The sequence below is a fragment of the Thamnophis elegans genome, chromosome Z (genome assembly GCF_009769535.1).
Source record: "Thamnophis elegans isolate rThaEle1 chromosome Z, rThaEle1.pri, whole genome shotgun sequence".
NCBI classification, from domain to species: domain Eukaryota; kingdom Metazoa; phylum Chordata; class Lepidosauria; order Squamata; family Colubridae; genus Thamnophis; species Thamnophis elegans.
This window is the reverse complement of record NC_045558.1, coordinates 96,660,205-96,675,406: the sequence shown is the minus strand read 5'-3', so window position 1 is coordinate 96,675,406 and position 15,202 is coordinate 96,660,205. Positions and strand designations below refer to the sequence as shown.

The 15,202-nt window shown below is 41.4% G+C and overlaps 1 protein-coding gene across 1 annotated transcript in view; it reads right to left on the bottom strand.

Annotated features, from left to right (window-relative positions):
• Positions 1-14,760, bottom strand: part of RAPGEFL1 (Rap guanine nucleotide exchange factor like 1) — a 69,147-nt gene extending 54,387 nt beyond the window's left edge. Inside the window, exon 1 of the mRNA XM_032237812.1 lies at positions 12,731-14,760. Within this exon, the coding sequence (XP_032093703.1) occupies positions 12,731-13,148 (418 nt within the window). The 5' untranslated portion in view covers positions 13,149-14,760. The remainder of the gene's footprint in view (positions 1-12,730) is intronic.
• Between the last annotated feature and the right edge of the window lie 442 nt (positions 14,761-15,202).

Below are 15,202 nucleotides of genomic sequence, written 5' to 3'. Positions count from 1 at the left end.
AGCAAGTGTTCCCTACCGAATCTCTTTCCTTCCCCTGCTTCTGGCATGGACAGATTTCTATTCTGCTTCGTTGCCAAGGCATTGGAAGTACTGGGAACATGTCTTTAAGCCATGCATTTTTCTGCCATCTCCAGTTAGTTAGCAGCATTTTACTTGTTCTGTGAAGAGACCTAATTCACAGAGCTCAAACTTAGATATTTTGGCTCTGTACAGAAATAACTCTGCATTTTATTTGATTATGGAACCCAAACATACCAGACATTTGGGATAAGGAAACTGATTCACAGTAGTTTGTATGGTAACAGAGAAACAGGCTCTTATCTGATGGCAATGGGGAAATTGTAATTTGGAGATAAGAAGGGAAATATACCAATTTTGGCATGTTGGCAATGCTGTTTAAAGAATCAAAAATAAGTAATCATTGAAGATTTAACTTGCAAGGAACATTGTAGATGCACATAAGGAATAAGATAAAGACAGCAACAGAAGACTTTGGAAGATGAGGACTACATCCTTACAGGGGTAACATTAGAGTAAGATTGATAAGTTAGTTTTAAAACAGGGTTCCCCAACTCCCGGTCCACGAACCGCACCGAGCTGCAGCATGTCATCAACCGGACTGCACAAAGAAGTGAAGTCCCACCTGTGGGGTGCAGGCAGCATGCAAAACCTTCTCCCTCTAGTCTGCGGAAAAGCTTTTCTCCATGGGTGGTACTGACAGATTCTGGAGAACCGGTAGTGGAAATTTTGAGTAGTTTAGAGAACCGGCAAATAGGCTGGTGTCGCCCCTGGTACCTCCCAGTTGATCTTCTTTTGTTGCCCTGAACAGGAGAACGGAGCTGGAAAGCAGGTTAGTGGGGTGGGAAGGGAAAAGGGATTTTGCAGTATCCTTCCCCCTGCCATGCCCACAAAGCCACGCCCACAAAGCCACACCATGCCCACAAAGCCATGCCCACTGAACTGGTAGTAAAAATATTTGAATCCCATCACTGATGGAATCGGTCCCGGGTGCCCAAAAGGTTGGGGCCACTGTTTTTAAAAATGCACTGTTAAAGATAGGCGTACAACATCCAGTTCTTAGAGCTGGATCTCCAAATTCACCATACTCTTTTTAAATTGACAGAATTGCCATATTGTGTGGAGAAAGAATGAAGAGAGCAGGAGAGGTAAGAAAAAGAAAGAAAAGGAAAGATTAAGTTTGCATAACACAACACTATAAACTAAAATAGGTTAGATGATGTCTGGTTCAATGATTTGTAGGCTAACAGCTGTTGTCTTAATACACTATATGAACCAGGCCTGCAAAAAACTTGTTGACCACTACACAGCAGTAAAGTGAAATATAAAATTGATTCGGCTATATTTTTGCAGCCCACATCTGGGAGTCTATGGACAGTGGGGTAATTAAACATCTGGATGCAGAGTTATTTTTCTTGGTTTAAGATTTAGCATGTTGCACACAGATAGAGGGACATGTAGTGAGGCGGTGGATTCCATGGAAGGAAGGGCTGCATTACAGCAGAGTAAGAGGCAACTCAGCCCAGATATTACGTGTGAGAGAAAGAGGCTGAGGACAGCCCTTCCTAATAGTTCACAGAGTCTATTGTGGAAGCATATTATATTGTAATGCTCAGTCTGGCAGCTTATAGGTGTGAAACAATAAAACTCAGCTTTAATGAATCACCTTCTGCCATTTTTGTTTTGGGTCCTGATGGCATTCTGGAAAGAAGAATTGAAGGGCGATACAGTGATATAGTGCTCCAGAGTATGAAAGGTTCTTCTTGCCCAGAACCCTCCCAACTCTGACAGCACCACTGATCTAGAAGTGGGATCGATCCCTTGAGTAACCGCTGGAGAAAACTTCAAAGAACTTTCAGTTCCTTGCACTAGTTGGTCAGCACTTCGGTCCCTGCTAGCTGGCCAAAATGCTGCTAGCAGAAGGAATTTTGACTTGATCCAGCAAAGACTTTGTCACCTTTCCATTCTATTAAAGAGGGGAAATAACTTGTCATTTATTTCATCACATCAGTTGAAAATTTCTGGCAGAGGAGAAAGCGACGGAGCCTGAAAAACCTTAACTTTAGCCGAAAGCCCCAGTTCGGATGTCGAGCCCAGATCAAAGCAATTCTAGTGTGCTTTGTGGGGAATAAATTTTATACGAGGGGCAGCCACAGAGGTGATAGGGAGGGGGATTAAGAAAATCCTTGGTACAATGGGGAAACCATACACTGCAGCTGGGGTGGTCCTGCAATTAGTGATGCACAACAATAGAAAAAGAAAGCAAATCTCTTTGGCTCCCAGTTTTTCCCAGGCAGGGCAGGCCTGTGCAAATATTTCAGTCAGCCATCAAGAGCACACAGGCCTTGCCTTTCTTTTCTTTCTTTCTTTCTTTCTTTCTTTCTTTCTTTCTTTCTTTCTTTCTTTCTTTCTTTTTTTCAGGGAAGGGGGGAGGATAACACACACATATAATTATATCCTAAGGGAGAGAGCAACATGAAAGGAGACTGTGTCTCCAGCGGTTGGAGTGGGAAGCCGAAAACTAGAATCACTGGATTCGCATGAACTGACAGCAAATGCTACGGGAGCTCTAGAGGAACTGCCTCTTACAAAGGCAATGGCACTGATCGTGGAGAAGAACAAAGAGGCATGAGAAAGAGGTAATTTTCATCAGGAAAGGATGCTGTTAAGCATGGCTTAGTTTCTAAAAAGAAAATTGCTGGGGTTCAAGCCTGAACCCCAGACATGCCAGTCCCTGCCATGTCTTAAATAAAAAATACATAAGGTAAGCTGGGGTTATATTATAGTCAGAAAAGCCGTCTGTACCAGCTCAGGGTTATAATGCTTTTTTAATCACACCCCGATAATGCAGTGCAACTGGCTGTATCTACACCATTCAATACCATTATAATTTCAAACATTTGTTGAAAAAAATGGATGTAAGTCAAGGATTGCCTGTGCTTCACATATGGCTGGTTGCCTTCAATAAGGTTGACTAATAATTTAGAGTGCTGCAGCTTTTCTAAGCTCTGATCCACAGTCACAGGAAGGTAGAGACAAATTGTAAAGCATTACTAAACAAGCAGTGCAAACAGATTTGTTCAGCATGGAGCCATCTCCACCCCCGTTTCTTGCTGTATGTAGAATCTGTGTGTTTCATAGAATGTCTGTGTTCAACCCAAGCACAGCAGCATATCCAATGAGAGAACCTAGACCAGTGATGGTGAACCTTTTCGGCATTGAGTGCCCAAACTAGAACACATGCGCCAGAGCCCCAGAAACTCAAAAACCAGCTGGCCAGTGCACATGTGTGTGCTGGCCAGCTGGTCTTTGGATTTCCAGAGCTGCAGCACAAGCGAAGACCAGCTGGTCGGCGTGCATACGTGTGCCAGAAACAGAAGAACAGCTGGCGAGCGGACGCATGCCCACAGAGAGGACTCTGTATGCCATCTCTGGCATGCATGCCATAGGTTTGCCATCATCGACCTAGACAGTAGGGCTAGGGGAGAAAAAGCCCCTTCACTATGGAGAGAATTATCTAGAATTCTATCAGGGGTTAGCAAATGTCCTGATTTGAGTCATCTCACTCGTACCAACAGTAATAGAAGTTATGAGAACCCTGGGCAAAAATGGAAAGTACAATTTTTCACACATTTCTGTCCTAACACCACAATTAATTGCCAGTTGCCCTACAAAGGAAATAAAGATTAAGACTTGCTGCAATACAAAATAGTAGTTCTTTGGTTCTCAGCTTGATTTAAACATGTTAAAAACAAGTTTCTACTTCTCAGGGTAGCTGTGATAACAATTTACAAGCCTCAAAAGTGTCTGTGAACATTCAGAAGTTCTCAAATACATATATAGTATATGAATTCTGCCACGCTCCTTAGGGGAGAAAAAAAGAACACCATTAGAGGTTATCTCTTTTAAATTTTTTGAATACTAACTCACTATGTTCATATATTGGGCTATATATTGGATTATGGGTTATATATTTAGATTTCATTTAGCATGCTGTGTGAATCCGGCCTTTGCAAACCACATTCACATGATATACTTAGCCAAATATTTTTTATCCCATCATAAGTTGCACTTTAGCTAAGATTTAAAGTTTACTAGGTTAATTCAATCTGAAGTTGATATCATTTGACTTATACAAGTTTAGTTATATTAGAAATTCTGGTTATTACAAACCTCAAACTGTGCTATCACAGATCGCACAACACAGTGATCCTTAAATCTTATTTAAAATGCAGCGGTGTGTGTGTGTGTGTGAGAGTGTGCGTGTGTGTGTGTGTGTGTGTGTAAAATGGCCTCCCCCACTGAACAATCTTCCTAATTTTAGTATATTGTGTAAATATCATAAATATCTGTTAATAAAGAACTGGAAAAGGATAACAGAAATAGAATAGAACAAGAAAATGTGGTTGGTTGGTTAAGTCCCTGAACAGGAACTTTGCATATTACAATGTTCTGTTATGAGTTCCCTTAATTAGAATAAAAAGATTAACTAATTCCACGAATTTTTTTCCCCTAAAAATTAGATTATGAAATCCCGGTCACAGAATGTCATATGTGAAGAGTAAATATAATGCAAACTGGTCTCTGCAAAGCAAACAGATGTATTAAGTAAGTAAACCAAGCAAGCTCAGTCATATTATTTCTCATCAACAAATGTGGCATGCAGTCAAATTTAAATGGGGGGTGCGAGAGAGGGGGGGCTATCCACTTAGCCAACCACAGTGCTAATACAACTCGTGCTAGTACATCTGTGGTCAACTAAACACATTGAATTAAAGTCATTCAAATAATGGAAATCACTTGTGTGAATGAGCAGCACAAATCAACCAGCATAGGCAGAACTTTCATATCAACTAGTGGCAACTTAAACACAGGAGGTTTTTCCCCCTCCCTCCTTTTTTTCAGACATTTTACACTTTAGTTGACATTAACTGACTAGTTTTGGTATTATACCAAGACAAAAAGTTGTAATGTAACCCCAGCTGCCAATTAGAAATACATGCATTTGTAGACTGTCTTCCTATTTCATCCTAAACTATGCCTTGCTTAACTATATTTGGGTTCGCACTATATTAAGCTAACACTCATAATTCACAAATGAGAGCTACTAAAAAATAGTCCAACAAGAGGGGAAGAACATGTCAAAATCTGCAAGATGGTAGGTGTGGTCATGTGACCAAGCCCCATTCTTTTTGTACATGTGAGCAGTATCGATGCAGATACAAAAGCAGTGGGCAGGCACTGGTTTACAGTGCCACAACTGCCATCTTTCAGATTGGCAGCCACCGAAAACTACTAGGGGAAATTGGGCCAGTCACTCTTTCTCCAACCAACCTATATCATAGGGTTGTTGTAACAAGATAAATGGGGTTTCTCATGTAGGTTGCTCTGAACAGCTAGAGGAAAGTTAGTCTATAAATCTAACTAATAAATAGGGTGAAAAATGTATTGTATCCCACAAAATACCAGTAAAGGTATCTGCAACAATTGCCTCCTCCAAGATGATATGTCTATGGGGTTTGAAATGCACGACATGGCATGCTCATATTTTTTTCCAAGGGAACTCTATTGGAAACACTCGTAACTCAAGAAGAAAGTTTTACAAATTCCAAATTGCTCTGGGGTGAGGGATGTACTCCCACTTATATCTAAAAATTCAGCCAGTACATGAAATGGATGAATCCATTAATAATGTCAAATTCTCCCTCCCCTAACCATGCAGCTTGGGCCTTTCTTGATCATATTTTGTTTTCTACCTAAAATTGGCCCTGGACTGGCGTTATAGATTAACAAAGAGGTCCAGGAACTCGGGGCTATGTAATCTGTTTTGCTATCATGCAATATTTAAAACCAAAGTCCATTTTTGTAAAGTACCTTGTAAAAGTTTGCACCTACCTGTTTTTGTTCTCAACAGAAGCGAAAGGAATGTTTTAATCAAGTCCTCATTAATCTGATTTATATCCCCTCAATGGCCTATTTTTAAACCAAGATCTACCACAAGTTTCAAATTATGCTGGAAACAATACATACATTCAATATTATCAAAGAAGATGCTAGACCTCACAGATGCTGACTAGCTTTTGCCTTCCTTTTATCCACAAATGTTTATGATTTATTGGGACAGGCGACTGACAATATGAGGACATTTTGTGCATGCTAAGAGATAAGAGTTTATATTATTCTATTTTGTAATTATATATTGTGCATATTATTAGTGACCATGCATAATTATAAGGGACAGTTCTTCCTTTAAAAAAATAACCTGCCATATTAGATTTATTTAATGTTAACTATTTACTTTCTTTGTTCTGTTCTTAATTTTTCCTTTGTAAAGCAAGATTATAAACATAAAAAATTATATTTCCCCCGGAAAATAGATTTCACACCCCAGAAAATTGATTCCCCCCCCAAAAAAAAACACTATACCGTAATTATTAGGCCTGCCATCCCTAACCTGGGGATATATCAACCTGTGATTATGATAATTGTCTGTCTATCCATCTGAAAGCAGTAAGCATATATAATGCTTCTGCTTTTTGTTTTGCTACAACAACCACCTTGTGAGGTTGGCTGGGCTGAATTGAGAGAGAATGACTGCCTCAAAGCCACCCAGCAGCTTGCTTGCCTAAGAAGGCTTAAAATTCAGGTTTATGCTTTCTAGACCAGCACCTTAGCAATAGCAATAGCAATAGTAATAGCAATAGCAATAGCAGTTAAACTTATATACCGCTTCATAGGGCTTTCAGCTCTCTGTAAGCGGTTTACAGAGTCAGCATATTGCCCCCAACAACAATCCGGGTCCTCATTTTACCCACCTTGGAAGGATGGAAGGCTGAGTCAACCCTGGGCCGGTGAGATTTGAACAGCCGAACTGCAGAACTGCAGTCAGCTGAAGTAGCCTGCAGTGCTGCATTTAACCACTGCGCCACCTCGGCTCCTTCACCACAACACCAAACTGGTTCTCAATATATATATTGAATTGCAAATTCCATCTGAATATTCACTCTCTTTACAAAAAGGTGAACTTATAAAATGGGGGTGGATAACACTGATTTTGCTCAGGGGGCTACTAAAGCAATGAATGAAAACAGGCTAAAATATCACTTTTAGGATTCACAATTGTAATTGTGTCTAGCCATTGAAAACAGCTTCTCAGTGGATCTTTGGCCTAGAACAGGGGTGTGCAAACTTTTTGCAAGGAGGGCCAGATTTAGTGAGATGAAAATGTATGGGGCCGACCATTCAGTCTGACATTCTTTGAACCAGTAACATTAAATGCAAATGAACTAATTTATGAAAGACTAAACAAACGACGCCGGTGGGGAGAAGAGATTGCGGGCAGCTCGAAATTTAAAAACAGGCCGCAATTGGCCCCCGGGCCAGACTAGGGACATGTCTGGCCTAGAATATGTGCTTTACCCATACCTCAGATGTATTGGTACAAATTAGGGATGAAGACCAAGACCTCAGTCTGAAGAAGAATTAGCGTTTAAAGAAGGATGGATGGGCAAAGCAGAGAGAGATTTGTACACTTGAGATTTTTTTAATTGTATCTGTGGACCCTCATTACTTGAATGAAGCCTCTTTTTTTCATATCTAATTTCATGAAATGGTTTGAAATTTTCAAATATGACATAATACAGTGTTTTTCAAACTTGGCAATTTAAAGATATGCGAATCTGAAAGTTGCCAAATTTGAAAAATACTGGCATACTACAAAAGATTCCCCCCTTTTTTCCAAACGCAACAGATTCCGAAGTAAAACATATATAAATAATGGCCAAATAACCCAAAGCACTTTGTCCATAACTTCGGCTTGTAAAAATTATAAAATTGACCATATCAATAGTTGACTTTAAGTCATGTACATCAGTGGTGGGTTTCACGTTTTGTTACCACCGGTTTGCCTCACGCACGCCTGGCCTTCCGCGCATGCACTTTGCTCACACACACGCCTTGGCCTCAAAAATGTGCCTAAATAGGACGGCATAGAGTTGAGATGGGTGGCTGGGCCCACCCGCGATTTCTGCTACTGGTTTTGGCGAACTGGTCTGAACCGGCTGAATACCACCTCTGAACACATTAAATATTTCATTACCACACAGACAAGGATGAGGAGACCCAGTATTTTAGTATATTGTTTTAGCTTAATTAATTTCACATCAGAAGATAACACTTTATGATAGCACCACTTCTTATGCATTTTAGGAGGCATCAAAGAAACTACAGGTGGTCCCCAAGTTAAGACCACAATTGAGCCCAAAATTTATGTTGCTAAGTGAGAAATTTGTTGTGACTTTTGCCCCATTTTATGACTTTTCTCGTCACTTTTGTTAAGTGAATCACTACAGTTCTTAAATTAGTCACAGGGTTGTTAAGCGAATCTGGTTTCCCCATTGACTTTGCTTGTCAGAAGGTCACCAAAGGGGATTACGTGATTCTGGGTCACTGCAACTGTCATAAATGCGAGTCCGTTGTCGAGCACATGTAAATCATGTGACCATGGGAATGCTGCAACAGTCATAAGTCTGAAAAATGGTCATAAGTCACTTTTTTCAGTGCCATTGTAACTTTGAACAGTCACTAAGTGAACTATTGTAAGTCAAGGACTGCCTGTAGTATGATTCAATACAAATTAGAGCAGTGGTGGGATCCTCCTGGTTTAACAACTGGTTCGGTGATTGCACGATTTGTGTGCGCTTGCGCTTCACGCGCCCCTGCCCCTGATGTGTACTGTGCACAAGTGTACAGTTTGAAGAAATCTTCACTTTTGGGTTTCTTCAGAGGAGCAATCTGCTCTGCCATACAAATCAGCTGAGAAGATAAAGGTGGGAGTGCAGGTGGACCCATCTGATCGTCAAGGTGAACCAGTTCATTCCCAGCTGATCATCAGAGCTACGGGTTCACCTGAACCAGTCCAAACCGGTAGAATCCCACCCCTGATTTAGACACCACCACCCCAGACATTAACAAACAATTAAATATAACATTGAAATTACCATTCCATAACATTTAAAAATTTGGGGAAAAAAGCAAGTTAGAATGAAATAAAACAATTATATTGTTATAAATATTATGATAGATCCAAAAGATCTGGTATGGATACTTCATGAATTAAATATCTAACTTACATCCTATTTCAGTCTTACTATGCCACAGATACTGATGGCCTTCACCGAATTGGTTGATTAATTGCTGATTATTTAGGATTGATCAAGTGATAATAATTTAGTGTTGTTTAATGACAAAATAATATATATAATCAGAGTTCTCAGAAAAATTCTGAGCTTTGACTATTTTGCTATACAAATACTAGATATATTTCAAGGATTTCTAATATGGTCCCTTCAGATACATTGGAATTCCAATTTCCAGAATTCCACCAAAATGGCTGTATATTCTGGCAATTACATATCCCCAAATAGCAATAGCAGTAGACTTATATACCGCTTCATAGGCCTTTCAGGCCTCTCTAAGCGGTTTACAGAGAGTCAGCATATTGCCCCCAACAATCTGGGTCCTCATTTTACCCACCTCGGAAGGATGGAAGGCTGAGTCAACCCTGAAGGAACAATCAGGTGGGAGAAAAATGCTGTAAAGCATGTGTGGTGAGACGTTTGAAGCACCAACGACTGTCCACTGGACATCTGGATAACTTGTGGATTGAAAGTTATCAACAGGATTGACATGAGGATACAGATGAGAAGCCCTGAACACCTGAGGATTAAGAGAGGGTTCTCTCATGGAGGAGCATGAATGAAATTATGAATAATCATTTTTCATAACTGTCAATGAACTTTCCTTTGCAGATCCTATTCTGCATCCCTACACATTCAAAATAGCATTCAAGCCCACAGAGCAAGACAGGGAGGGAGGTTCAAAAGCCTATGTATATTTAATGCTTGTATAGGTAGCACTAGAGACTTGGCAAGGGTACTCAGGCCCTCCCCAAAAACAGACTCCACCCCTGCTACTTTCAAGTGCTGACTTGAAATAAGAACACTTTCCCATACAACGTATTATTGAATCATACACAAGGAAGTAGATTGACTGCAAGCTTTTTTGAAAATGTATTAGTAATATAGAGAGTCCTCAAGTTAAAACAGTTCATTTAGTGACCATTTGAAAGGCACTGAAAAAAGGGACTTATGACAATTTTTCACACTTACAACTGTTGCAGCATCCCCATGGTCACATGATCAAAATTCAGACACTTGGCAACTGACTCATATTTATGACAATTGCTGTGTCCTGGGATCATGTGACACCCCCCCCTTTTGTAACCTGACAAGCAAAGTCAATGGGGAAGCCAGATTCACTTAACAGCTATGCTGCTAACTTAACAAATGCAATGATTCACTTAACAACTGTGGCAAGAAAAGTCATAAAATGGGGCAAACTCACTTAACAAATGTTTCATTTAACAACATAAAATGAAAAATCTGGGCTCTGTTGTGGTTGTAACTCAAGGACTACCTGTACATTTAAGTTATAAATCCTTTCCAGTTTTAATTCCACAATATGATTTTCGTTACAAACAGTGATTTACAAAACATAATTTATGATTCAACATGCCTGAACCCACTTAGTTATCTTTTACTCAACAAACTAGAAGTAAATTGTGGATTAATAAAAGGGATGAGTCTACTAATTGAGAAATAGGTACTGCATTTGAAAAACAAAAGGGCCTTTTGCCACTACTTTAATCTGTAATTTTTTAATCATCACATTTCACTTCATTTATTCATTAGATTTATATCCTGCCTTTCATATAACTGCACATCTTTAGATGATTGCCTATCCAGTACCAACCACTGTGTGTGAGTGAACCATTAAAGATATAGTTCAAGAGAACTTTTCATCATTCTGATTTTTTTTTTTTTGATGCAGTCAATTTACACATTCAGTAGCCAGCTATCAAGGGCAAAGGAATCATCTAGTATATAATCAGGTATGAACCAGCCTGGTTTGTATTCCTGCTCCAAAACTGACTCCTACCCATCCCCCACCCACCTCTGTTGATCCTAGTGATGTCTGCAGCGAGGGTAAAAAAAATGTCAAGATGGCAGCCACACCTGTGCAACCAAAGGCTTGCCTCTTTTTTGTGAGTATCACACCACAGCTCCTCATTTATCAAACCACAACTGAAATAATATTGCAAATGTACAAACTCTTACTAATTTAAAGTTTGCATTAGTCATCCACTTACATGTTCACATTAGGTTGATAGCCTGGAGGAGAAAATCCCTAAACTTAGGATCTTTCACTTTCCATATACAGTTTTCTGATTGATAATAGGTTAAATAATATCTATGCATCACATGTAACCAGTCAAGTCACTCTTTTTGAAGCCCACAATGAAAGAATAAGTTTTTATAATGCAAGAGGTTATTGCACAGAGAGCTACTAAAAATAGTTTTCAACCTACAAAAAGCAATTATTTATATGGCACATTTGCTAGGGAGTTCAAAGTCCCTCCCACATCTTCCAACAATTATTCTTACAAAACTGCAAGAAAAATCACAGGATCTTTGCTTCTACGCCGATAGTATAACTGACACAGGAACATATTTTGCACTTGCAACTGAGCTGAGATTCAAATAGGGTGTCTTTGATTTAGAGCTCACACTCAACATCTTCCAATATCTCATACTAAGCCAGACTTTGCACAGCCTGGCATGTATGAGATGTATTCTGATGAGGGTGCTGAGAGAAGTGATGGGTTTTGTATACCAATATATCCAATGCACACAGATTGAGCAAGGATGCATTCAGCCACAGCCCCAAACTGATCTTTCTCTTTAAAACCCTTACAGCTCACATTCATCCTGTTACAGGGAAAAGGGATTAAAAAGTTTCATTTTCTTTTTCCTTCACAGTTCCCTGGAAGGTTGATCTGACCTCATCCTCAGATCTGGGCAGTCCACACACGAAGGCAGGCCACACCAAGAGCAAGCAAGCAATCTTTTTTTTAGCTCCAACAATATAATGACCATCACCCCATGATAAGTATATCTTCCCTATTTAGGGCCAGCATTAGAAAAATGCTACCTGTATGGTGCTTCCTATGTTTGTCACCATCTAGGTATGAACAAGGTGTAGGTGACAGATACATTCTTTCTTTTCCTAATCTGTTCTTCTGCTGCTTCCCAAGTAATTTCCACTATCATGATGTGAGACCTATTTCTCCATATCATTGCTTCCCACTAACTGGGGTAACTAAAGAGAAAAGATGGAAATCAAATAAACCAAAGGAACATTTTGAAAGGGGGGGACCATTATATTCCTGATTCCACTCCCCAAACATATTCTTCCCAATAGCATTAAGAAAGGGAGGAGCATCCAGAAAAACATGACCTTGAAATCAAAGCTTTGAAAGGGCTAGATTCAATTTTAGATATTAGGAAGGGCATGCTGCAGTTATAAAAGACAAAATACTTTGCACATACACAGAGACACTCTCCCACCCCCTTCCCTATGATGTTATGTGTACTGGGACTAGCAACCCCTGACATTCCAAACTGTTTCTTATTTGCAATTGAAGGAAGCTGATCTAGCTAAGACTCCCACCATGAGCCCCCAACCCTGTCCATAACCTTTTAATCCCCTTTGCTCTTGCCCGATCAGTAGCCCCTCCTCCCCGTCTTGCAACTATTGTCCCCACTCCCACCTTGGCGGCAGTCACCCCAAGCCCCACACGTGGATCCCTTACCGGCTCCACAGCCATGTCCATGAGGGGCTGTCGAGTCCCCTCCCAGCCTCTCCAGCACCCTCCCCACTAAGCGATCGGGGCTTTCCGGTTCTGCCAACGGGACCCAGCAGCAAGTAGGCACCGACTCGGGACTGAGCTGGGTTTCGCCTCCTCCGCCACCTCCTGGGGAAAGCTCCTCCGACGAGAAGGATGTTGGGGAGCGCAGAGAGGAATCGGGGGGCCGCAGCTCCAGCCAACGGCCATCGCCCGTGGTTTCCGTGCTTCCTTCCGTAAGATCTTCAGGTGGCTCCTTAAGAAATCCAGGCAGGAGGATTTTGGAGACGCTTTGCCTGCGAGATAACTGCCCCCCGGAACCAGGAACAGCCCGGGCGGCCAAGTGAGAACCCTGCTTCTTCAGGAATTTCTCCAAAGGCTTCATCCCACCGGCCACTGCGGGGGCACCCAAGGGCGCAGCAGGGCCCCAGGACGAGGGTTGATCCAATGCGCCCTTCTCAACCTAGGCCAAAATGGGAGATCAGGGGTGCCCACTTGGCGTGCTGGAGGGAGGTGATGGGAAGATGCGTGGTCAAACAGTCATGGCTATACCCGATGTTGGCGAAGGGGCAAGAACGAGGAACGAAAGGGGAGGCGCAGCTTTAGACAATTTTACTGGACGTGGAAAGGGATTTAGGAGCAGAATAAACCTTCTCACAACGGAAGCAATTCGAGGGACCTGTTCTTTCTGACCCCCCCTCCCCGAGCTAAACGAAGAAGTAGAAAGAGTAGGAAGGGAGGCGACTTCTCTTCCCTTGACCACCTCAGCAGCGCCGAGCTGGCTAATCTCTTTGCCAGGATTCACCGCCGCCGCCGCTTCTGTCCTTAGCGCAGAGAGGCGTGCGCCCTCAACCGAGTAGGGTTTCCCGGAGTCGATGAGGGGAGCTCCGTTTGCAAGTCGGATCTCCCCGCCGCCGCCACACTGCAGCCCCGTCTCCCTCGCCTTTCCCACTCCGGGCGTCTGATACGCTCTCTATTCGCCAGGCTGTTGCTGCTGCAGGCGGGATCCTCCTTTATGGATGCTCATGACAGCGGGGGAGGCAGGCACTGAAAGCAGCAGGAGCGTGGGCTGAAGCCTGCCTCTCTGCAGGGGAGTTTGCGGGCGGGGGTGTTCTCGGCTCTACCCCTTTCTCCTGCTTCGTATTTCCCGGCGTAAAATGAAGCGAGAGTCGCGAATCGGCAGCCGGCTTTCTCTCTCCCTCCAGATCTCCCTCACCCTAGGAGAGTAACAAGGCGGCTCTAAACCCCGCCCCTCTTTTCTCTTCCTCCTCCCCTTTTCTTGTTCTCTCTCTTTTTCTTTTATGCCTGCACTTGTTGCGTGCAGTAGTGGGGCCAAAATACACACCTCGATCATGGACGATGAATGGAATTAAAATCTCCTCTTCCTCCATCACCTGAAGTTGTTCAGGTGACTTAATCAGGTTGTTCAACTACCAACTTCATTCGAGTTTATGGATCTTGATACAGTTATGGTCATGGGGTGGTAGAAGTGGAACGGTCAGTATGTTTTAATTCACTTATGTTCCATGAGTTATTAGATGAACAAAAAAGCATTAGGCCAACAATTCTTTCATCTTGTTTAAAGTGTGTGCATAATGTTTCTAGCCTGAAACAACTACTGCACCACAGGTTTCTGGTATAAACAGTGTTGATCCACCATTTTCCTTCACTGCAGTTTACATCAGCACAAAATTGCACTGGCAAACTTAAGTATTCTGCCTTCATTGTACCACACGGCCTTTAATATGTTACCAGTTCATATTTTAAAAACCGGTATGTTGAACCTTCTAATCCTGGAAAAAATTAACCTGACCTGTTTTTCCTGCTTAATCCATCATAGAACCAAAATGTATACATTCTGCTCCAGGCTTTAGGGAGGTATCTTCATGTGACCAGAAGTATCAGAATTCTGACAAGGTGAATAGAACTTAACATTTATTTTGCACTTTCATTTTACTGTACATGTGAGCTACAAAGATGCGTCTTTTTTTAAAAAAAACCCACCTTATTTTGCCATATTGATCTTGTCAATGTGTTAACTACAGTTCTTGTTTAAGTAATTATAGTTAATCCTTTATCTTAAATCATTGTCTTTGGCTATTTAACTTGTATTGTTTGCTTATTCATTTTGCCTCATGTTCTTATTTTATTATTACAAAATAATCCAAATTATGTGAGTACACATAGTCCTCCACTAATGACCACAGTTGGCAACAGAACATCCATTGCTAAGCAGTGCCATTGTTAAGTGAATCACAGCCATTTTATGACTTTTCTTGCCAGAATTGTTAAGCAAACCATGCAGTCATTAAGCAAATCCAGCTTCTCCCATTGACTTCGTTTGTTGGAAGTCTGCTGGAACAGTCGCTGAGGGCAATCATAAGACCCTGGGATGTTACAATCATTGTAAATACATACTCATTGTCAAGTGCATGAATT